The sequence below is a fragment of the Theobroma umbraticum genome, unplaced genomic scaffold, assembly GCF_002168275.2.
Source record: "Theobroma umbraticum cultivar Fairchild unplaced genomic scaffold, ASM216827v3 scaffold_4.1, whole genome shotgun sequence".
NCBI lineage: Eukaryota > Viridiplantae > Streptophyta > Magnoliopsida > Malvales > Malvaceae > Theobroma > Theobroma umbraticum.
In genome coordinates, this window is record NW_018397258.1 from 2,001,671 (window position 1) to 2,022,311 (window position 20,641).

At 38.0% G+C, this 20,641-nt stretch overlaps 6 protein-coding genes across 12 annotated transcripts; 4 read left to right on the plus strand and 2 right to left on the minus strand.

Moving 5' to 3' along the window:
* The first annotated feature begins 54 nt into the window (after nt 1-54).
* On the plus strand, nt 55-3,381 carry PFC1 (Ribosomal RNA adenine dimethylase family protein). Of its 6 annotated transcripts, none has more exons than XR_002444969.2 (12): nt 55-413; nt 513-662; nt 746-802; nt 891-989; nt 1,201-1,296; nt 1,529-1,613; nt 1,852-1,904; nt 2,092-2,175; nt 2,370-2,480; nt 2,630-2,950; nt 3,045-3,136; nt 3,242-3,381. XR_002444969.2 is itself a non-coding variant. In XM_021424958.2 (10 exons), the coding sequence occupies exons 1-10, from the start codon at nt 198-200 to the stop codon at nt 2,693-2,695; spliced, it is 1,017 nt and encodes a 338-aa protein (XP_021280633.1). In that variant the 5' UTR covers nt 55-197; the 3' UTR covers nt 2,696-3,199. The 6 variants fall into 6 exon arrangements, 1 of the variants encoding a protein (XP_021280633.1); XR_016351064.1 differs by having other exon boundaries at nt 2,630-2,941; XR_002444967.2 differs by having other exon boundaries at nt 2,630-3,136.
* A 107-nt stretch (nt 3,382-3,488) lies between these two features.
* Nucleotides 3,489-4,558, minus strand: LOC110413933 (AP2-like ethylene-responsive transcription factor SNZ). Its single transcript, XM_021424961.2, has one exon. It carries the CDS (start codon nt 4,302-4,304, stop codon nt 3,729-3,731), a length of 576 nt encoding a protein of 191 aa, XP_021280636.1. The 5' UTR covers nt 4,305-4,558; the 3' UTR covers nt 3,489-3,728.
* A 429-nt stretch (nt 4,559-4,987) lies between these two features.
* LOC110413932 (Protein kinase superfamily protein) lies at nt 4,988-8,470 on the minus strand. Of its 2 annotated transcripts, none has more exons than XM_021424959.2 (9): nt 8,294-8,470; nt 7,549-7,702; nt 7,313-7,403; nt 7,123-7,197; nt 6,952-7,040; nt 6,653-6,771; nt 6,019-6,159; nt 5,678-5,754; nt 4,988-5,373 (listed from the first exon to the last, which is right to left on the minus strand). In XM_021424959.2, the coding sequence occupies exons 1-9, from the start codon at nt 8,388-8,390 to the stop codon at nt 5,227-5,229; spliced, it is 990 nt and encodes a 329-aa protein (XP_021280634.1). In that variant the 5' UTR covers nt 8,391-8,470; the 3' UTR covers nt 4,988-5,226. The 2 variants fall into 2 exon arrangements, with proteins under 2 accessions (XP_021280634.1, XP_021280635.1); XM_021424960.2 differs by having other exon boundaries at nt 8,175-8,298.
* A 276-nt stretch (nt 8,471-8,746) lies between these two features.
* LOC110414026 (xyloglucan endotransglycosylase/hydrolase protein 8-like) lies at nt 8,747-9,970 on the plus strand. The gene is made up of 2 exons (XM_021425082.2): nt 8,747-9,254; nt 9,429-9,970. The coding sequence occupies exons 1-2, from the start codon at nt 8,930-8,932 to the stop codon at nt 9,743-9,745; spliced, it is 642 nt and encodes a 213-aa protein (XP_021280757.1). The 5' UTR covers nt 8,747-8,929; the 3' UTR covers nt 9,746-9,970.
* Nucleotides 9,971-11,838: 1,868 nt separating this feature from the next.
* LOC110413866 (RING-H2 finger protein ATL39-like) lies at nt 11,839-14,272 on the plus strand. The gene is made up of 3 exons (XM_021424864.2): nt 11,839-12,556; nt 13,058-13,155; nt 13,558-14,272. The coding sequence occupies exons 1-3, from the start codon at nt 12,398-12,400 to the stop codon at nt 13,898-13,900; spliced, it is 600 nt and encodes a 199-aa protein (XP_021280539.1). The 5' UTR covers nt 11,839-12,397; the 3' UTR covers nt 13,901-14,272.
* A 2,223-nt stretch (nt 14,273-16,495) lies between these two features.
* On the plus strand, nt 16,496-17,347 carry LOC110414477 (uncharacterized). Its single transcript, XM_021425687.1, has one exon. The coding sequence runs from the start codon at nt 16,496-16,498 to the stop codon at nt 17,345-17,347; it is 852 nt and encodes a 283-aa protein (XP_021281362.1).
* The last annotated feature ends 3,294 nt before the right edge of the window (nt 17,348-20,641 follow it).

Sequence of the window (20,641 nt, forward strand, 5' to 3'; positions counted from 1 at the left end):
AAGACTAAAAGCATAAATACACTATCACCCTTTCACAACAGTAGAAGGTATGGGGCTAATTTTTGACTTTTTGAGGGAAGGTAAAAGCGTAAGTTTTGAAAATTATGATGGGCAATTTTGGAATGTAAATATCAGGAGATAAATTAAAAAAGAATTGTAAAAATCAATTCATTTCCAATTTTCTCGCAAAGGAAGACATGGTCACAGCAACTCATCTCGTCCACTCTCTCCCGCCAATTGCGTCGCTCTCGACCGCTATAGTTCCGGCGTACAATAACGGCGCCGGCGCGCGAACCCAGACGCCATTTTTACGAATAGCGTGCGCTTCGAGGAGGAGCCAAGATGACGACTACCACGCCACTCTCAAAGCGCTCAACTCCAAGGGCCGCTTCCCTAGAAAATCCCTCGGCCAGGTCTAATTACCCGTCCTATCTCTTTCCTTTTTTTTTTATGTATTGAAATAATTTAAATTAATTACGGAATTTTATCGAACACTTATTAATACAACGCAGCATTACATGTTGAATTCTGAGATTAACGAGCAACTGACACGTGCGGCCAATGTAGAAGAAGGTGACGTGGTCTTAGAAATCGGACCGGGAACTGGTTCTTTAACCAATGTCCTTATAAGATCCGGCGCCACCGTTCTCGCAATTGAAAAGGTCTGTTCTTTTCAACATCGCAAGTACTGGAAATGAATTTTTAATATAGAATGTAGCTTATGTTTTCTTTTAATGTAATGCAGGATCCTCACATGGTGGACCTTGTAAGAGAAAGATTTGAAAGCACGGACAGGTTCAAGGTAAATTTACGCGGTTGTCTGCTAAATATTACTTCTTTACTTATTATCTTCATTGGGTTTTGAATATTATCATATGAAAATTTCGTAGGTTTTGCAAGAGGATTTTGTCAAATGTCACATTCGTTCTCATATGTTGCCAATGTTGGAAAATAGAAAGGGTTTGAATACGAGCTCGGCTCGGGCCAAAGTAAGAACTATGCTTCTTTTAGCCATTATATAGCTTTTAGTGCTGCCTCAAATGACTTTCTATTTGAAACCAAGTTAGATGCAGAACCTTAATGTGATTTAAATGCTAATTAGGTGAAGCTCAATTTGTGAATAATAGATGTATCTCTTTTTTTTGTTAAATTCCCATGTCAATCTCATCCATTGTTAGTTTATACCTCTTTTCTTTGCAGGTAGTTTCTAACATACCCTTTAACATAAGTACAGATGTAGTTAAACAACTTCTTCCTATCGGTGATATTTTCTCCGAAGTTGTTCTCTTGCTCCAGGTTGGTAACATTTTATTTTTACCTTGTTTTGACATCAAATTCTTTAGATGAGTTTTTGGCCAAAAAAGATTCTACAAATGTTTGGGTTATTACCTGCATCATGTGTGAGGTAGAAACACGAGGTTGAAGATGGTAAAATCTTTGATCTCTCTATATTGATTGTCTCAGGCTGTTTGGATCATTCTAGAAATCACAAGCTGGCTTACTGACTGTAATGCTTGAATAATACCAGGAGGAAACAGCTGTGCGATTGGTGGAATCGTCTTTGCGGACGTCTGAGTACCGACCCATCAACATCTTTGTTAATTTTTATTCAGGTATTTCAACAATATGTAACCCTTTGTTCTGGATTACATCATGTACATAATCTATACATCTAAGTGCATCATTTGCTTTTCATTTACTTAAGTCTTGTGCCTGGTCTTAATTCATTTGGTTTTTTGAGCTTTTAACTCTATGCAACTGGGAAATATTTGGTCATTGTACTCACTGATCATCAGATTGTTTCTAAAAACTTTCGTGACATGCTTTATATTTTGTGATTTTCTTTTTCAGAGCCTGAATACAAGTTTAAGGTCCCAAGAACAAATTTCTTTCCTCAACCTAATGTAAGTCATTTAATTACCTTTAAGGCATCATATTTTTTTATTTTGAGATATTTTAACTTTAAACTAATCTTCCTTCACCTGGCAGAAGCTTCTCCTGTCTCTGATGAGGTCTACTGTCATGAACCATCTTTGAGAAAACTTACTGAAAGGATGGGTACTGAAGGCTTCATTTTTTATGTTTCTGTAGGTTGATGCAGCTGTTGTTACATTTAAGCTGAAGCAAGCTCCAGACTATCCTTCAGTGGCCTCCATGAAAAGCTTTTTCTCAATGGTTAGTTGATTTCCACATTAGCTAATCTCAGCATAGCCCATGCAGGAACTTAAACTAGACGTTCAAGCTTGGCTTCTGACCTGTTTTGGCATGATATCCTCATATTTTTCTGAGGATAAAACTTAAATAACTGCTTAAAATAAAGGAATATCTTCAAGTTCTTTATCTAATAACTGTTATTATTATAAACTTAGGTCAATTCGGCATTCAATGGAAAACGTAAGATGTTGAGGAGATCACTCCAGCACATATGCCCATCTAATGAGATTGAAAGAGCTCTTGGAGATGCTGGCCTTCCAACAACAGTGAGTTTCGATGAAAATTGACACTTTCTTTCTCTTCATTAGTAAAAATTTCTTCACTTTTTCTCATTTATATGCAGTTTTGCTTAACTAGAAGTTATTATATATCTTACCTTTGCAAAGAGTTAATTAACACTTGAACCGTCATGCAGTCAAGACCAGAGGAGCTTACCTTAGATGATTTTGTGAAGCTGCATAATCTAATTGTGAGAGTGTAGTGAGCCCAGTTCTTGGATATATGGTTACCGCAAATATCCATGGTTTCCTTTCTAGGAAGAGCTGGTTTTTGCTACCTTATAAGCAATGGGCAGAAGATTCAGTCTCTTACACCATATGGTTGGACTTGCAGAAGAACAATCACAATCTAAGTTAGGAACTCAATGGAGGACAGTACTGTAAAAGTCTCGTTGATCTCCACAGTCCATCTCAAAAGCAATGCCTCAGTCACAGGAGGTATCTCGAGGGTAATGAAGGTTATGACTTACCAGCATTTAATTTTGCCATGTATCTTTTTCCAAGTCCTGTTCGAACACCTCACCCAATGCTTATTTCATAATCTCAATACAGGTCCAACTATCATAACATATTAATGTAGATGTCCTCGGATTTTACCGGTCTACTTTAATACCGACTGTACGGAGAACATGTGCATTATAAGAGTTTGTACTCTTTGCTATTGTATAACTTATGACATCAAATTGAGCACCCACATTTTTTAGCAATTGGGAAGTGTTTTTATATTTTATTTTCTCAATGTCAAGCAGACAGGAAATCACTTAGAGATATTCACTGGAAGCAGAGGAAACAAAGAAGTGGAAGCAAGCAAACGCCATGGAAGTGAAGCAATCAGGGATTCTCATAGGGTTATACATTTATACTCATATTTCATGAATAAACAGCAATCCATGCATAATTTTTTGCAAGAAAATTACTGAGATAGTGAGATGATCATTGCATATTTATATTTGATGAAGGGAATGCATAAACTTCATATAAGCTCTGTACAAGTTGAAAAAAAAAAAATCTCATTAAGATGCATCTTATTTCCTCTTAAATTTGAGATTACAAATATGCTTTCATCCTTCATCCTCCCTACCCTTCCTTTCTTGCTATTAACAAATGGTAAAAGAAGACAGAACAATGAATGAAAAAAAGAAAATTAATAAATTAAAAGGCAATGGAACCAAGTTGCTTGGAAAAAAAGAAGGCTCCATTGAATAACTCCTGTTCTGTTTCAGCCCTGTCTACGGTTCAACCATGAAACTGGTAGACAAGATCCAAAGCCCGTAACTTATCCCTCAGGGAATCAAAACCCTTGACACCACCCAGGAATCTATCTTCACAAATCCTCCCCTCCTCCGCCACCGCCGCATATGACGGCGAAAGCTGCCTCTTTACCCTCTTATTCTTGATAAAGCATTCCCTCATCCTCTCCTCAACCTTGTCAACTGATGTCTTTGAATTCTCCTCGGCCTCAGCTTCATTCTCATCGCCCACCTGCATCGGCTCACTACCATCGTCATTAGCGGCGCCGGTGGCGGAGGAGAGAGAGTTCTCTGCGGCTACAAGTGGTACAGGTGGCTGAGGAGGAGGAACGGGAAATTGAGTTTGGGTGGCGGAGAGGAAAGAGGAGAGAGAATGATGGGCCTGATGGAGGGAGGAATAGATTTGGTGGAGGTAAGTTGGGTCTGACGAGGAAGGGAGTTGTTTTGCCATCTGGGTTGCTTGCTCTAGTGAGAATACTAGCTCCGATAATTGTACCGCCGCCGCAGGCGATGGCGGTAGTGGTGGCAGCTGCGCATGAGTCATGGCTATATTGTTGTCCATGTTTTTTTTGCTTTCTATAGAAAACCGCGTTTCTAGCTGTTCTTTGGTTTTTGGTTCGAATGGGAGACAGTAGTTTGGGTGTTTTGAGGATTGTAGGTAAGTACGAAACAGAACATTTAACGTTAAGCAGATGTGTCCTTGGGGCCTGAGGAGTTTCTCAGGAGTTTGTTTCTGAAAGATATAGGGGACATTTTTCTATTGGACAAAAGCCCAGACCAGGACCAAAACCTCTTCGTAGCTTATTGCCTTAATGATGAAATTAGCTTAATTCTAGGAGACTCCGCAGTGATTGAGAAGCTGAGAATATGAATATTTACCCAACTAGAATTGACAATGGAAGATAATGTGAACTCTGGGGATGTGAAATATGACCTTCCTTAGGATTGGATAGTGAATATGGGGCTGCATGGAGAGAAAAAAGGGGAGAAAAGGTTGGTGCCATGCCATCCATTATTTCTCCTGATAAAGCCCAGCACTCATCAATGAGTAGAACTACTACCATAACTAATATTTCACCCAAATTATAACAGATTTTAATGAGCTCACCAGAGAAAGAAATAGTTCAATGCAGTGCCCATATTTCACTTAAGCAAAGGGTAAATTAGCCACTTCTCTTCCTTTGGATTCTTCCATGTTGACATGCATTCCTGTCACATTGGTTGTTTCCATTAAGAGGATTTACCCAACTTTTGCCTTAAGGATGGGGGAATTGGATGATCAGATTCATAATACAAGCTTGCTTATGCTAGACAGATGTGCGCACAGGAAACCAGCACCATTTTTTGAATAGAGCATTCATCATAGAAAAGGGTATATTGATCTGCCTAATACCAAAATCCACAAAACTTGTTCCAAAGATAATCTTTCTCACATGAAATTTCTAGATACAGAAGTGTACAAGCACTGTCAGTCTCGATATCTTCTATACTTTCAGCATTCTCAGATAGTCATCTATTATTGACATAGCAGATGAGCGGTAACCAGAGCCGAAGAGATTGTAGTGATTTAAGTAATGATACAACAGATAAAGATCTCTCCTCTTTTCAAAGCCTGGTTGTTTGGGCATCACCTGGTAAACAGAAGAAGCACAAGAAAGTGAAAAATGGAGCTCAGGTTGCAGTGATGGGATTTTCTATAACACTTAAATCAACTTAATTTTGTTTCTGGTGCATTTCTAACTTGACAAAATCAAGACATATAAAGGGTACTCAATTGTTAAAGTCTAAGCTTGAGCAGTTTCATTGGCTGGAATGACAGTGAATGAGTTGAGGAGAGGCTCAAGTGGTTGCTGCTGCAAAACCTTCAACTTTTTGAAATCAAATGCTAATGACTACATAAGATACTACGATGTCTTTCAATGCAAAGATTAATACCTCAAAGTAAGAACTATAGAAAGATCCTCCAAAGCCAGCGCACCATGACATTCCAAATTCAGCCTCACTATGTCCATCTGTACGGGGCACAAAAATATAGTGAATTAGTTCTCTGTGCAGCTATTTCCACATTAAATTCATGCTACCACGGATACAATAGATAACTCAACTCCACAATAACTTGACCTAAAATTCTTTTAGATTCAAACACAATGCCACCAAAAAGTTCTGGAGCACTAGGCTGTTGGGATGCAAATTAAAATGATAAAATTCTGAATAGCTTAACAAAGGCAAAAGAAATCTACCAATACGGATGTTTATCGACACAGACAGTGACTTACAGTAACAAGCAGGATCGAGAATAACAGGCTCGCCATTCTTGTCAGAGCTGATATTCCCACTCCATAAGTCTCCATGCAACAAGCATGGCTCTATAGAAATGTTTTCAAAAAGAGGCGCCATGTTCTTTATAAGTCTTTGTCCTGTAAATAGGATTCCTGTAAGTATGTGAAAAGAGTACAATATTCTACTCCAACATGCTAATGCTTTCTCAAATTATCTCATTTGATTTGGAAATCCTAAAAGTTATATTTCACATAAGTACCTATGAAAAAAAAAAGTGCTGCACTGTGACCTTCATATAGTGTAGAATCATCTCATTGATTAGACTATACAAGAAGAAGGTAGTCATTACTAATATCTTAAGTTGCACTAGTTTAAATGCAACTACCAACACGCACAAATAACCAGAAACCGGGAGATATTCTTGCATAATATAGAATCATGCAAATACTCTGCAATCATCACTCAAGATAACATGTAAGTTACACATCATTATTGACAAATGTAGTCATAGCCATAAATACTCTAGATACCATTCTTCCTTGTCAAGGTAAATAACTAAATCATCTGAAGAAAGTACGTATGGCAAATCATGATATGACAGAAGAAAAGTAGAAAATAATATACAATAACCTTTTTGGTATATCGTTGAATCGCCATACTGGTCCTGTGCCAACTTCAGCTGGTAACCTAATCTATGCTCTCCATAAAACTGAATCCAATCAGAGCACCAAGTATTTATCTGCGGAGTACTACAAAGGCAGCACAGGTTCACCTGTTAAAACTTACAGAAGTTCTGAAGCATACAGACCATCATGAATTCCTCATAATAACATCAATGGTAAAATGGCAAACATGGGAAAATTTCCTTTAAATGGCATCAGAATGATGACCATTATGCTTGAGAATGATAATGGCCTTAAAAGTTGCACCTGCCAATAGTATTATCAACAGGAAAACCAAAGCCTTTTTCTGATTTCCCAGCTTTATGCATTTCAGCTAGCTTCCTTCCTAACTCAGACTGACAGATGATGAACAGTTAGGAGATCAGAGGCAAATTACTTTAACCACTATCCACCAAAAAAGTAGTTGAACTGGCTCACCTGATTGCTTCGAGATGCACCAAATTCAATAAATTCCATAATGATGTATGATCCGCTGTTTCGTAGGGGTCCAACCTACATGCTTAACAGGGTATACTTAGAAAGTTTTTCCACATATAATACTAGCCTTAACACTTTAGGAAACTTTAAGAAACAAATTGCTCTTGTCAGAGTAAACTTATAGTCTTACCTTAAATGGCTTAGGCACACGAATTGTTCCAGTTTCGTACATGGCACCTAAACCAATAGCCTCTGCCTCAAACATAGATGGACCGATACTCCTGATCCAGTGTTTTCAATAACATGAAAACTTTCATTCCTTTGACAAACAAGAATTCATTAAGCAAAAGAAACAACCTAACACTATAGTTCAGCTGAATTATAAATTCCTAATACATCAAATATTTTAAACTTTGTATACCACACCTGTTTGTTTTAACAAAGAAAGAACCAGCATCAGTGTCATAGCAATTTGCAAGATTGATGCAACCGCCACCTATAGGACGTATCCTTGTAATCTGGGTTGCCTTACCTTCCGTAAGAATCCATTCTTGGATAGGATCTTCACTCATAGCTGCCACTGTAGGAAAACCATAAATGAATTATCAACCAGTTTCAAATTAAGTCCTCGAACAAGCAACTTCATAGATCACAGGAAAAAGCACAAGAGTATAGTTCAAAACGTCCACCAGCCAAAGTTTCAATATTTTTCCAGACCCCTTAAGTTAATTTCGCTAAAGTTCAAACTACCAAAGCTATGGACAATTTTTTCAGTTTCATCCATTAAAATATGAACTTTTGCAGTACTTGCCCGTGTCAATTATAGATGGTTATATCTGGGTCTTAAGTCTAAACAGAAATCTCAGCATAGTAAAAGAGGAAAAAACAGTTTAAGGCAACTTCTAGCAGAAACAGACATCAAAATTCTTTTACAAGAACATCAAGTAAATGGTGGGTAGTGGGAGTATTGTAAATTGAAAGCAGAAGGGCAGAAATGAACTCGATCACTTCTCAAATCAAATGGACTAATGAAATGAACTTCAGAACTAAACTTATTCAATCAACAGTGGCTGTTTCCTCAAACCCCGAGACTTGGTCCCGAAACATCCAAATCCAGCCATAAACAACTCAGAATAGAAAACGGAGATGGTGTTGGTGTAATGTTGCTTACTGGCAAATGGTCTGCGTTTGGTGAAGCCAAGTCGAGGAAGAGAAGGCAGAGAAGGAAAAGAAACGCCGACAGAGATAAGTCCCACGTGTGCTACCATTATCTAGTAGGCTACAGTCTCTCTCTCCTTTTCCTTTACAGTCACAGACAACTAAGATTGGCACTGCTGATGGAGTCCAATTGCTGTTGGCTCTGCTTAAAAGAGCTTTGGTCTGTTTGGTTAGAGGGATAACACATGCTAGGCATAGTACACGTACAAGTTTATTCTCTCCATAAAAGGAAAAGGCATGGAAGGTATACAATCTCCTTTTCATTTTTTTAAAATTTTTTAAATTAAAATAATTTTACATGAATTTTTTTGTTAAATAAATCTTTATAATTAATCATATTTAATCAAAATAATTCATGTCTTCCTTTAAAATCCATTTAAAAATCTTTCCAATTTCCTCTGACCATTTTCTCTCCTCTTCTAACTCCAAAATAGTTCCCAAACATAGCAAAATGTCATATTCGGTTATTATCCCATATCCCTTTCTCTTTTAAAAGAAGGATATATTCGAAACTCGATTGCCCATTTGCTACCCAAGAGTTGACCACCAAAGTAGACTCTCTGTTTTCATTAGCTTAGCAAGCTTGACGATGGCAGATGCAGCAGTTCACCACCAAACCCAACCCATCAGAGAAATAGCCATAGACTACACTCCAGAGGCCTGCACCCACTGCCCTGTCTCCAACTCCATCGCACTTACCTTTGATCACCGTGGAGGCGCCAGGTGGCGTTCCACCACTCGCTTCCTCTATGGCACTTTCAGTTCCCTCATCCAATGCCCCAAAGGCAACACCAGCGGTCTCAACTTCAACATCTATGTTTCCTCCCTTGAAGGAGACAAATCCCAGGACGAGATCGACTTCGAGTTCCTTGGCAAAGACAAAACCATTGTCCAAACCAATTACTACACTACAGGTTTAAGTTTCAAGACTCGGCCTTTTTCTTACTTTCAAAAAAGTAACATATTGTTTCTTTGTAAAGTAGTACATTTCTTGAATTTCACAGATTCTTGCATTAAAAAAGTTACCCTTTTTTAACTACTGTAAGGGTTTACTTTGTTCCTAAGGTTGTGTATAAATTGTCGTGTAGGTACTGGGAATAGAGAGCAGATTCATGATCTGGGTTTTGATTGCTCTGATGGGTTCCATGAATACACGATCAAGTGGAATCCGGATTCTATAGAGTGGCTGATTGATGGGAAAGTGGTGAGGAGAGCAGAGAAAAAGGAAGGTGAGGCACTTCCTGAGAAACCTATGTTTTTGTATGCTTCGGTTTGGGATGCAAGCTACATTGCTGAAGCGAAGTGGACTGGGCCTTACATTGGTTGTGATGCACCCTATGTTTGCCTCTACAAGGATATTCAGGTGCCTGTTGCCACTTCTGTGGAGTGTTCTAGTGCTTCGTGACTTGGCTTCTTGCTCTTGTTGAGTTGGCTGTTTGAGTGGCTGTTGTTTCTTGAACTTTTGTATTCAAGTATTGATCCTTCAAATTGTGATTTAATTGGATCTTTCGTATTTTGATGGGCATTTCCGGGTCTTCTTGTACTACCTATCTAGATGCATTGTGTACGTTGTAGTTTTTACTCCGCTGGTTGGCGATAAACTGATAATAATCTCATTTTGCTTCACATACAGCAGTGAGCAGGCAGTAATATCATATAGTTGCAGCCTTGCAGGCACCTTATATATATTTGGTCTCTGCTGCTAAAAGATGTGAAATTGTAAATTTTGATGGGCGCAGAAGATTGGTTTGTATAGTATGAATCATTACTGCTCTGAATTGATTAGTGAGGATACTAGTTGCTCTTTCTGGCCAACACTTTTTCTGCTTTCTCCCTGGTTTTTAGGTTTAGTTTGTCTAGTTGAGTGAATATATAGCATGTAGACAGCCTCAGTGACCTCAGATGGATGGAGGGTTGGTTTTACGCATGTTAATAGTTCTTTTAATGGACTTAAAGAGTCGGGTTCACCATAGATCAATAACCTTGTGCCAAGAATTTTGATAATTTAGCATAGTTGGAATCTTAGCTGCCTAGTTATATTTCACCGTCTTGGATATGCTTGAGAGGCATTTGCAAGATTTTTCTGCAGGCACTGACACTGCTGGGAAAAGCGTAATACTAGGAATTGTCTGTAATTGGCAGTTAATGAAGTTGAGAGGGAAGGTAGAGAATAATGTTCTATTACCTTTAGTCCTCCTTACACCTTACTTGACTGACTCCTTTTTTTATGTTGTACATGGTGAGATCGATTTTAGCATTTGCCAGGGGTGAGTTGAACGTGTATAGACTTTCGGAGACACACAGGCCATGAATCTAATGTCTGTCTTGATGACATGGAAATGAGTTCTATACTACTGCACAATTGCTTGTCTTGATGACAATGTTCAAAAACCTTGAGGTTAGCTCACAAAACGGCAAATCTCCACTCTTTAATTGCCTCTGTCTGTCTGCCTTTCACTTGCATTTCAGCTATTTAGGACGCAGTTACTATTTCAGCCTTAAATCATGGGCCTGGACGTCATTTGGGCAACTTCTATGAGCTTCTAAGTTGCTAGATCGTGTTGAAACCATTATTAAAAGTTCCTCATTCCACCACAAAGCAAACGACTCTGGTTGAGCTAGTATTGGGTTGATACCCCCTCAAGCAAAAGGGGTTACCTTGCTCACGTATGCCGATTAGGGAATCATCTTGCTTTGTTATAAGTGAAAAATGATGTAAAGCCTGAACATGATCTGCAAACCAAACCCAAAGGTTTTAGCTCGATGAGGATAAAAGAAAGTCAATGCATAGTATCTGCAAAGAACTCGCTTGATGATAATGATGTTGAGAAACACAAGGTCCACTACTTAAACAGCCAATTATAGGCGAAAAATCCAAATCAATCACTGAACTATAGAAAATTTGGGTAAGGGTAAAGTCAACTGTTAATCATACCATTGAAGAACTCAATCATGGAAGTAGTTTAGATGACAAAAAATGTTTATGGTATGTTTGTGCATTACGCGTGCATGCTAATTATCATTGTTCTTGAGTATATTGTCGATTAAGACTTGGTTTAGGCAAATAGAGTAAAAAACTGTAAACTGTGACGTGGGTGGAACTAATGAATTGAAGAAAAAATGACGTGCTAAGCAAGGTAAGCATCTTCTAATGGGATCTCCTTTGTGTATGGAAAAACAGATTAGCAAGCAAAGCAATATTCATAGATAGAACAATGAATAATAGCCAAAAGTTCCAAGTATTCTTCTTCAAGAGCTGTTAAAAGTGTTGAACCAGATGATTGAAACAAACAAGAATCCATCTTTTGCTAGACTAATCATTGGACCTAGACTAGGCCTTATCCAAAAGCAGCAAAGATTAGATCAGGGATGCAGTTTGTGAAGCAACAGATCTACATGAGATCCTCTACCTTAAAATTGAAACGTATCACCTTAAAAAGGAATCAAGCAAGGTGTACATGCACCTTTTTTTTTCCTTACAGTTGATTCTCTTGGAATTTTGCCGCCGAAACTGACTAACAGCTACTATGTCAACAATCTGATGTACTAAAATCCTTAGCTCGGAGGGTCCACTGTTACCAAGTGGACCCCTTGAATGCAATTCCAAAGATGTAAGAACAAGGAAACGAACTGTCTTCTTCCTTCCACAACTCTCTTCTCTCAAGCCTCATCCCCACCATCCATTCATGGCCCATCAATATTAACTGTTGACTCCATCCGAAGAGATATACTTCCATTTGGGTGGGTTTGTTTGGTGATTAGAAACTGGTCTTTTCCCAGTTTTGCCTTGAAACATGCCGTTTCTTGGGAAATTCTGATCTGGTCTTTGTTCATTTTCTTCTTCTTCTTTCTATTTTATGTTTTCATTTCTCCCTCTCTCTGCCTCCATATTTTTTTTTTTTTAGGTCTTAGTAGGTTCTTCGTCTATTGTCTTGTTATAGCTAGAGGAATTTGGGGGTGTTGTCCTGGTAATCTTTGTTATTACATCTTGTTTTGGTGTGGGAATTGAAGCTGTTGGTTGGTGTTTGGAGCTGGTTCAGAAAACGGGAAATTAAACATGTTCGGTTCAGGCATGAATTTGATCACGACTATCATTGGTTTTGGGATGAGTGCCACTTTTATTGTATTTGTTTGTACAAGAATAATCTGTGGGAGAATTCGAGGGGCCCAGGCCAGACAAATGTTTCAGACTGAGTCCAGGATTGATCTTGAACAGGTACATTTGATTCTTTGAACTGGGTTTTCTTGTCTGGTAAAAACTAAGAACTTCCCCTGCTCATTGTCCTCTCTTCCTTTGGTTCTCCTGTAAGTTACCTGTATAGATGGTATGTGACTGTTATAAGTTCAGGTGGTCTCTTTTAAAGGTGCCGTGATTTTTACGGTTATATAATTTGGTGATTATGAATATTCAGATCAGTAGTGTCTTAAAATTGTAGGGATCGCGTAGGCACTGAAAATCCGAACCTCTAAAACTTGCTTCCTTTTTTGCAATTGTTGTACTATATATTGCTGTAAAATTCATGCAGCTGGAAAGAAATTTTCCCTGAATCAGCGTCGGATTTTCAACTTGAATCAGATTTGATTCTCTGTCCTCACAACACTCATATATTCAGAATCATTGGATACCTAAATGTCTCCTGCTGCCCATATGCAAGTTATCAGATAGATGTTTCGGTTATAAGCTTTGGATTTTTAAGTATTTCTTCGTTGTTGGCAGCCAGAGCAACAGATTGGAGGCCTTGAACCAATGGTGGTTGCTGCAATACCCACCTTGAGGTTCAACCGCGAGGCGTTCAGTTCTATAGAAGATGCACAGTAAGTTCAGCCATTCGTTCTCTTGCATCAGAAACTTCATTCCATTTGCCAATGATGGCCAAAGTCCTATTCCCCAATTGGTTGAGGAAACCTTCTATAGTCCATGTCAGACATTTGTTTTTTTTTTAAAGATATGTCAGACATTTATTGGCATTTCGTTTCCACATTCAAGAATTTTCTTTTTAATTACAACCGTCAAGTTTTTCAGGTTTCCTTCATTTGTTTGATAAGAGGGTCATTCTATCCAACCTGCCCTTCAATTCATGGTCTTGTCACTGATTTTAGTTTCTTCATTTTCACTCACTCTTAGCTTCAATATTTAGGTGGGGAATAGGATTTGTGCATTACAATGCAAGATAGATGACAACAAGGTTAACTAGTATACTTTTCCTTTCTGCACAGATGCTCGATATGTCTGGGTGACTACCAAGAGAAAGAATTACTGCGAATCATGCCGAAATGCGGCCACAACTTTCACCTTTCTTGCATCGACATATGGCTAAGAAAACAGTCCACATGTCCGGTCTGCCGTTTACCATTGCAGGACTCTTCTGAAGCAAAACGTACAAGACCAGCAACATTCACGATGACTCAGTCTATGGAGAGTCCGGAGACTTCAACATACCATTCTCGACAGTCGCTTCTACCAGGCCCTGAACGCTCTGTAGGAAATCAAATCAGCCAACCGCATCTAGATTCTGCTACTAGAAGTCCAGAAATGAATACAGGACAAGCAGAAACGTGAAATTGATGTAGGCAAAGAGAATGGTCTGGTCAAAAAGGAGCAAAGACATGCATTAGCTTCTCAGCAAGCAACGAAGGGGTCATCCACGTGCAGAATGACCTGGGATTCTTGTACACCTGGTCTGTTCATAGGCTCCCATCCCTTCCTTTGAGTCTGGGGTTTGCACTGATTGAGGCAATTCTGAGTTCTTTGTAAAAAGCATAGTCAGTATCTCAGGTACCAAAGACAGGACAGTTCATTTCCTGAAAAATTTTACGAAATTTCCAAAAGGACAATCTCTGTTTCATTCTTGACTATTAACTGTGCTCTGAAACAAACATAATCTTAAGATTTTACATGCAAATGCATTATGTTTTTACCCTTCCTGCTGGATTTACTGACCCAACCAAAGCTAATATCAGTTTGGACTGGGCTGGTTTGAACTTGAATAGCCCCAAAATGGATTAAGGTGGCAGGTGGCTTTGACAATCGCAAACCTACCAGGCCCAAGTGGCTTTTGTCTTTCAATTCTTCACCCAATGATTGCGTTTTACACTTTATACGTTCTTTCATTAGTAAATCAATAACCCAGTTAGGAAGACATCGGCCAGCCAGTCCGCTACTTGCTGGTATCTATTTCTTTTCTTTTCAAATTCAAACTTGTTTTACAATCAAAATGGTTTTATAATATGTCTATTGTGATAATATTAAAATTAAAGTACATTCTTAATTTTACCTAATCAGATTAGGCTAATGAAATTTTCTTGTGTCTACCAAACCCAACTTATCCGTTGTTTATAAAAAATTAACACCCATTACAATTTGATATGCTTTGTTAGACTTTGTTTTTTTAATTTAGAAAAGAAAAAAAACTAAAATAATTATAAAACCATCAAATGGTAATGAACCAGTACTCCCTTTCTCTTCTGCTATGGTCGAGATTTCATTGTCAACATCTCATTTTATTGGTTCTTCAAGAAAGAAAAGCCAATCACTGAATTATTCTATGTCAACGTTGTCGTTACAATTGAAGCATCGGATTGGAAGCAGCTTCCATGTTCCTTTCTGATTAACCATGGGGAAATAGATTATGCACAACCGCCAATTAATCCCATATAAAGAAATAAATAAATAAAAGTAGTGACAATTAGGGTATACCCCAAAATTAGTTAAATTAATTTTAAAAAATACTTGGATATATTAATATGTGTAAAATCTAATAAGAATAAAATTACTTTGACTTGTTTTTTGTTAATTGAGATAGGATATATTGATATCACCCAGAGGTATTCAAATTTTAATTTTGCTAACCAACGTTAAATAATGGACAAAGATTATTTTTCAATTAAACAATTTTTTAACACTATTAAACCATATTTTAACCTCAGATTCCATGGATTATAAGCTAAAAAATAAAACAAAATATGGTAATCATACATCAAATAAGGGAGAAGGGTTTTTAGAACTATGATTGTCAACACCTCTTAATTAGCAAGTAAGCAAACCTCGAATTCCCATTGGCCGAGAGAGAGAGAGACACGTGGAACATGCCACGTGTCATTCCACATGTGTCATGATGTGCAAAATCCACACAGTAACAGACAAAACTCGCCACTTCCTTCATTCGAGGAATGGAGTTAGGGGAATCTAAGGCCGCACCTGCATATGACTATAGCCTGAATCCAATGGCCATGGGTTGGCAGATTAAGACGAAGATTATCGGATTAATTATGGTTTAAGCAAAAGGGTCATGATTTAGGTCAAAAGGCGTGGGGAATTCGGCTAGGGAAATGCAACCAACACAAAGGACACGGTACGGAGCCCCGTGGGGGAGCCCACAAATCATTCTATCAACAAGTGCTAAAAGCCAACGGTAACCTCCACGTCACTATTTAATTAAACCAACTTAATTTCCCGCCGGATTTTAAAATTCAGATATCCAACTTTCCTCATCCGTTCTTCATTTACAAGCTTCCAAAATCCGACCGCCTCTTTGTTTGTCACCTTCTCTCTGTAATTTTCCATCCTTAAGCCGCTTTACGTCAGCTTTAATTCCATCCACTCACGGCTTACATAATCTCACCTATAAATATTTTTATTCGGATTAAATTCTTTAAACAAAAGAAATTAAACGGACACTAATTATTGAGTAAAATACTCTAGTTCATATGTTTTGGATAACTAACAAAGCTCTGTAAATTTTAATAGTTTATGATATGTTTTGATTAATAACGTGGCAAAAACTTGCAACTTGTTTATGTTAGGGAATAAATTTAATTGATTTTATAGTATATAGTAACTAATTGTTTGTGCCGTACATGGAATTTTGGCAAGTTGAGGCTTGGCACCTTGGAGCGAAGCTGAAGGCAATTTGCAAGCACGTCATGGAGGGCAGTTTGAAGATTAAAAATATGGAATAGGAAAAGAACAAGCAGATAATAGAGATGGGCATATACTTTACGCTGATTTCACTACACTTTGGAGCCAGCTGATATATATAGTGGCAAGGTGACTACAATCCATTCCACATGCAATTAACTAGTCTTCCACTGAATCAAAGAAGGCCAATTCTCAGCTAAACAATTAGAATTTTTTTTTCTGCAACTTTGGGTGTTAATGGCAGGATCTGAAACCGCCAAGGCCACCACTACTGTCATCACCACCACCGCCAACACCATGGCTCAACCAACCAAACCAATGGTTCGAAGGTTTGTTGGTGTCAGGCAAAGACCATCGGGAAGATGGGTGGCAGAAATCAAGGACTCATCTCAACGTGTGAGGCTGTGGCTAGGGACATATGATACTCCTGAGGAAGCTGCTAGAGCTTACGATGAAGCAGCTCGTGCTTTACGCGGGGAAAATGCTAGAACCAACTTTGCATCGGTTAATCACAATTCGAGCCAATCAGGTTCTTCTCCTTCTAATGGAGGGTTTGTCTCCCAATCTGATGAGCGGCATGGACTTAGCTTCTCTTCATTGAAGGCTAAATTGAGCAAGAACCTGCAGAGTATCATGGCTAGGACGACGGAAAACAAGTCAACAAAATGTAGAGTGAGTGACCACTTCACTTTCGCCAGCATATTCCACTTTAGAAACTACCAATACCAGAACCCACCAGTTGATATGAAGAATATTGAAAAAGTGGTGCAACCAAGCATCATTGTGCCCCCTGCGGCAGATGAGCCCCCTTCCTCTAATTGGGACAGCTCCAGCGTTTCAGATTGTAGCAATGAATGGGTTGGGTTTCGGCAACATGGGTTCGATTCAGATGGGTCAGATATTGGAGAAGTGAGTTTTGGTGACCAAGGCTTTGCAGACCAAATGAGGGGATGGATGGATAGCCCAGAGATTAGTCCAAGAATAATTAGTGCTGCTGATGGTGGTTCAAGGAGTAAGAGGCTCAAGGTCTCTTCTTCGGTGGTGGTTCCCCCAACTTTTAGTGGGTCCACCTACAATACAGACAATTAAGGGCATAAGGGCATATATATGAAGCAGTTGGTTAATTACATAGCATGTGATATACCCATATATGAATTAAGCTTTCTGAGACAAAAAACATCAGAAGCTTACCATAATTATAGCTTATTGCTGTTTGGAGTGATATAGAAGATAAGTTCCTTAATTAAAGCTTGCATGTATAGACTACATATGGACAAAGAGAGAGGTTACAGTTTGGCGTAACTAGACCAAAAGAGGCTAAGCCAAGAGAAGCCTGTAATTGTCAAATGGCACTGTAACTAGCTAGCTAGTCCAAAAAGCAATCATAAGCATACCGACCTCTCAGAATAAATCCCAGTTTGCAGTAGTACTTTTCTGTCTTATGTTTTTACTGAGCATAGCTAATAATGTTCATGTACACACGTTGACCATGGGGGGATTTGGCAAGAACAAACAAAAAATTCACGTTGGATGTTAAGGAACTTAGGTATGCATTGTCACGTGAGCTTTGGCTATACCCATATCCTGGTATGTGGAAAAGCGAGGCTCAGTCATATACCCAATTACCAGCAAGGGTGAAACAGGATCCTATTTATGTTTTGCTTCTGCCTGAGTTTGATTTCAATGCATATGATGACTCAGTGATAGCTAAAAAGGCACAGAAGCTCTTTTTCTCATTCTCGTCTCCTCTTGGAAAATACTATCTGATGAAAGTGAAAGAATATTTTTCTAATTTGATGCATTAATGAGCTAGCTAACTCCTTACTTTATTAATCCGAGTTGCCGCTACAGTACAAATTCATAACTTTGGGGTTTTCCAGGAGGAAAATTTCCTCTTGTTTTGATTGCATGGTACACCAAGACAGAAGAGGGAAGCAGTTGGGTGGTCCTGCAATGGTGTGGGCTCAACAGCATTCATAATGATCAATCATCACTGGCTAGTTGCAGGATGTAAAATACTAGAAGCAGCATGAATGAATGCCAGACTTTCCAGAGTAAAAATTGTGCTAGGCTTAGCGAGCAAGAGGGAACAATTTGAATCAAAAGCATAAAAAAACAACATAAAGGACAAAATGAAGACAGTCATTTCTGTTCTCGCTGCCACTTGGGCTCTGTCAATCTTAATCAGGGTTAATCCCCTAAGCTAAAAAACGGCTTGTCAATCATTAAGTTTGGTCATTGGACTGATACAGTTTGTAGTTATCTGGTAGAAATTTCTTTGTATATGAGGTGGAAGGATGAAGAGATCAGATCATTACCAAGATGGAAAACACAAATTTCATTTCTCCTAAGTGGTCAATTAATTTGAAAGCAAACATACTATTTCATTAGTCTGTGATTATCAAAACCTCATGTATTAATTAATTATAAATTTTTTAAACGTTTCAATAAGGTGAGATTCAAAGTAAGAAATATTTTTTTATCTCTTGTCCAAGGGAAATTTCGGATTTAAATTGGTGAGCACAAAAATTACATATACATATAAATATGATTGGAGAAGAGCAATCCTTTGTTTATAAAATGGTAACACTAGGCATTGATTTGGAAAGGGTTGGGGCTAAATGCCTAAATGGCAATTCTATCAACATTACTAGTTTAAATGCAAATGGAAATCATTATAGTATTAATCATTCTTTAATGTTTGGACCCTCTTCATAGTGCTGGCTATGTCAATGCATAATTGAAGAAAGCTGATGGGCAAAGTACAGAAGTTATTAAGTACCCTAAACAAAACTCATCATGTTAAGAACTTGATAAAAGCAACCTAACAAAGGTACGTACTTATGAAATCGGCGTAGAAACCCTTAATCTGATGATGAATCGGATGAAATTATTAAAAGATTTATAATGTTTTAATTTTTTCAGTCGCAAGCTTTACATATAATAAATTGAATTTTGATTTGAAATAATGAGTCGATTTGATTAATATCTTAAACAAAATATAAATAATAAAAATATCAACGAAATAAAACGTAAAATATTCGACTCTCAAAATAATTCAAACAACATTTGGTTAAGTAACAGATTAATTTGAGTTACCAAATGCTGGGAGACTGCAAAGTTTGGGCTTGTTGGTTTACTGTTTTCGATTAATACTAATCTCGCCAGCAAGGTTAAATGTGGGCTCTTGGGAAATTGCATATCCTAAGTTAAAAGACGAATGATTATAGTATTATTAGTTACGACCAAAAGGGAATTATTATTATTTCATATACCTTTTATTGAAAAGCTAAAAAGGCTGCTCTTATGGAATTGTGGAGCACCCTCTTTCTTTTGCAGTTTCCTATGCCAGTGGTTGGGTTTTGCTCAACATCTTAACATGAATATGTACACTTTGTCATAGCCCATGCCATCTTTGCAGAGCAAATTAAATTAAGACTATATTTCTTCACTTATTATCAATTTACTATATTTCTTTTGATTTGTGATGGTAAAGAAAATCGAAAGTAATTATTTATCTGTATTATCTTTAAAGAGAGGTTGGAGATGAGGGGGCCTGGTCTTACACCTTGATTCAAAGCACATGGGATTGAAGGCCAACCACCCGCTTCCAGGCTGATTCTTGGGATATGGTCGGTTCATGATCTAGTTGGTATGCTTCCAACTTAAAAAGAGTACCCCATCGATCAGGTCCCTCCCAAGAGAAATTTGTTTGGAAACAGATTGCTCAATGTTTACTAGGAACAGAACCCTAGTTCCCTACCCTCTTTGTCAATTCAAGGACAAAATTCTTCAATGAGAGTCAACATCTCTTGACTCACAGCAAAGCATCAAAGCTGTGTTGTGATGCATCGAAGCTGTGTTGTGATGTGTAAACCAGGAGCAAATTTCAACGGGGAAGGGGAACTACACAGGTTTGTATTTTAAGACAGGACATGGTTGGTGTAAGAAAGAGACAGAGGGAGAAGTGGGCCTATCCAAAATTGAAAATCAGAAAAATTAAAAAAAAAAAACCAAAAAGTAAATAGTTGAGTATAGCCGACAGAGTAGAGCATCGTATTCTGGCCACGCCGACGCTCATATTCCCCACGCGTCTTGATGGCCTCGCTTTTGCTTCTCTCTTCTCAGACTCAAAAGGCTGCTCTCGTTTTGTGGGGCTCTTTTTCTTTTTCTTTATATTTTTATTGGTAAAAGGTTTAGTGTGGTTGATTTAACGGTGCTGTGTTAACTGTTGCACTTTTAAGCATCCTAGGAAAGCAACATACCATTCTATTGAATAAGCTCTAAGTTTTACAATATTTGCTCTTTAACCTTTTTATGTTATCATAACCTTTATGTTTTCATTTTTTTGATAATTTTATGACCAAATATTACTAAAATTTC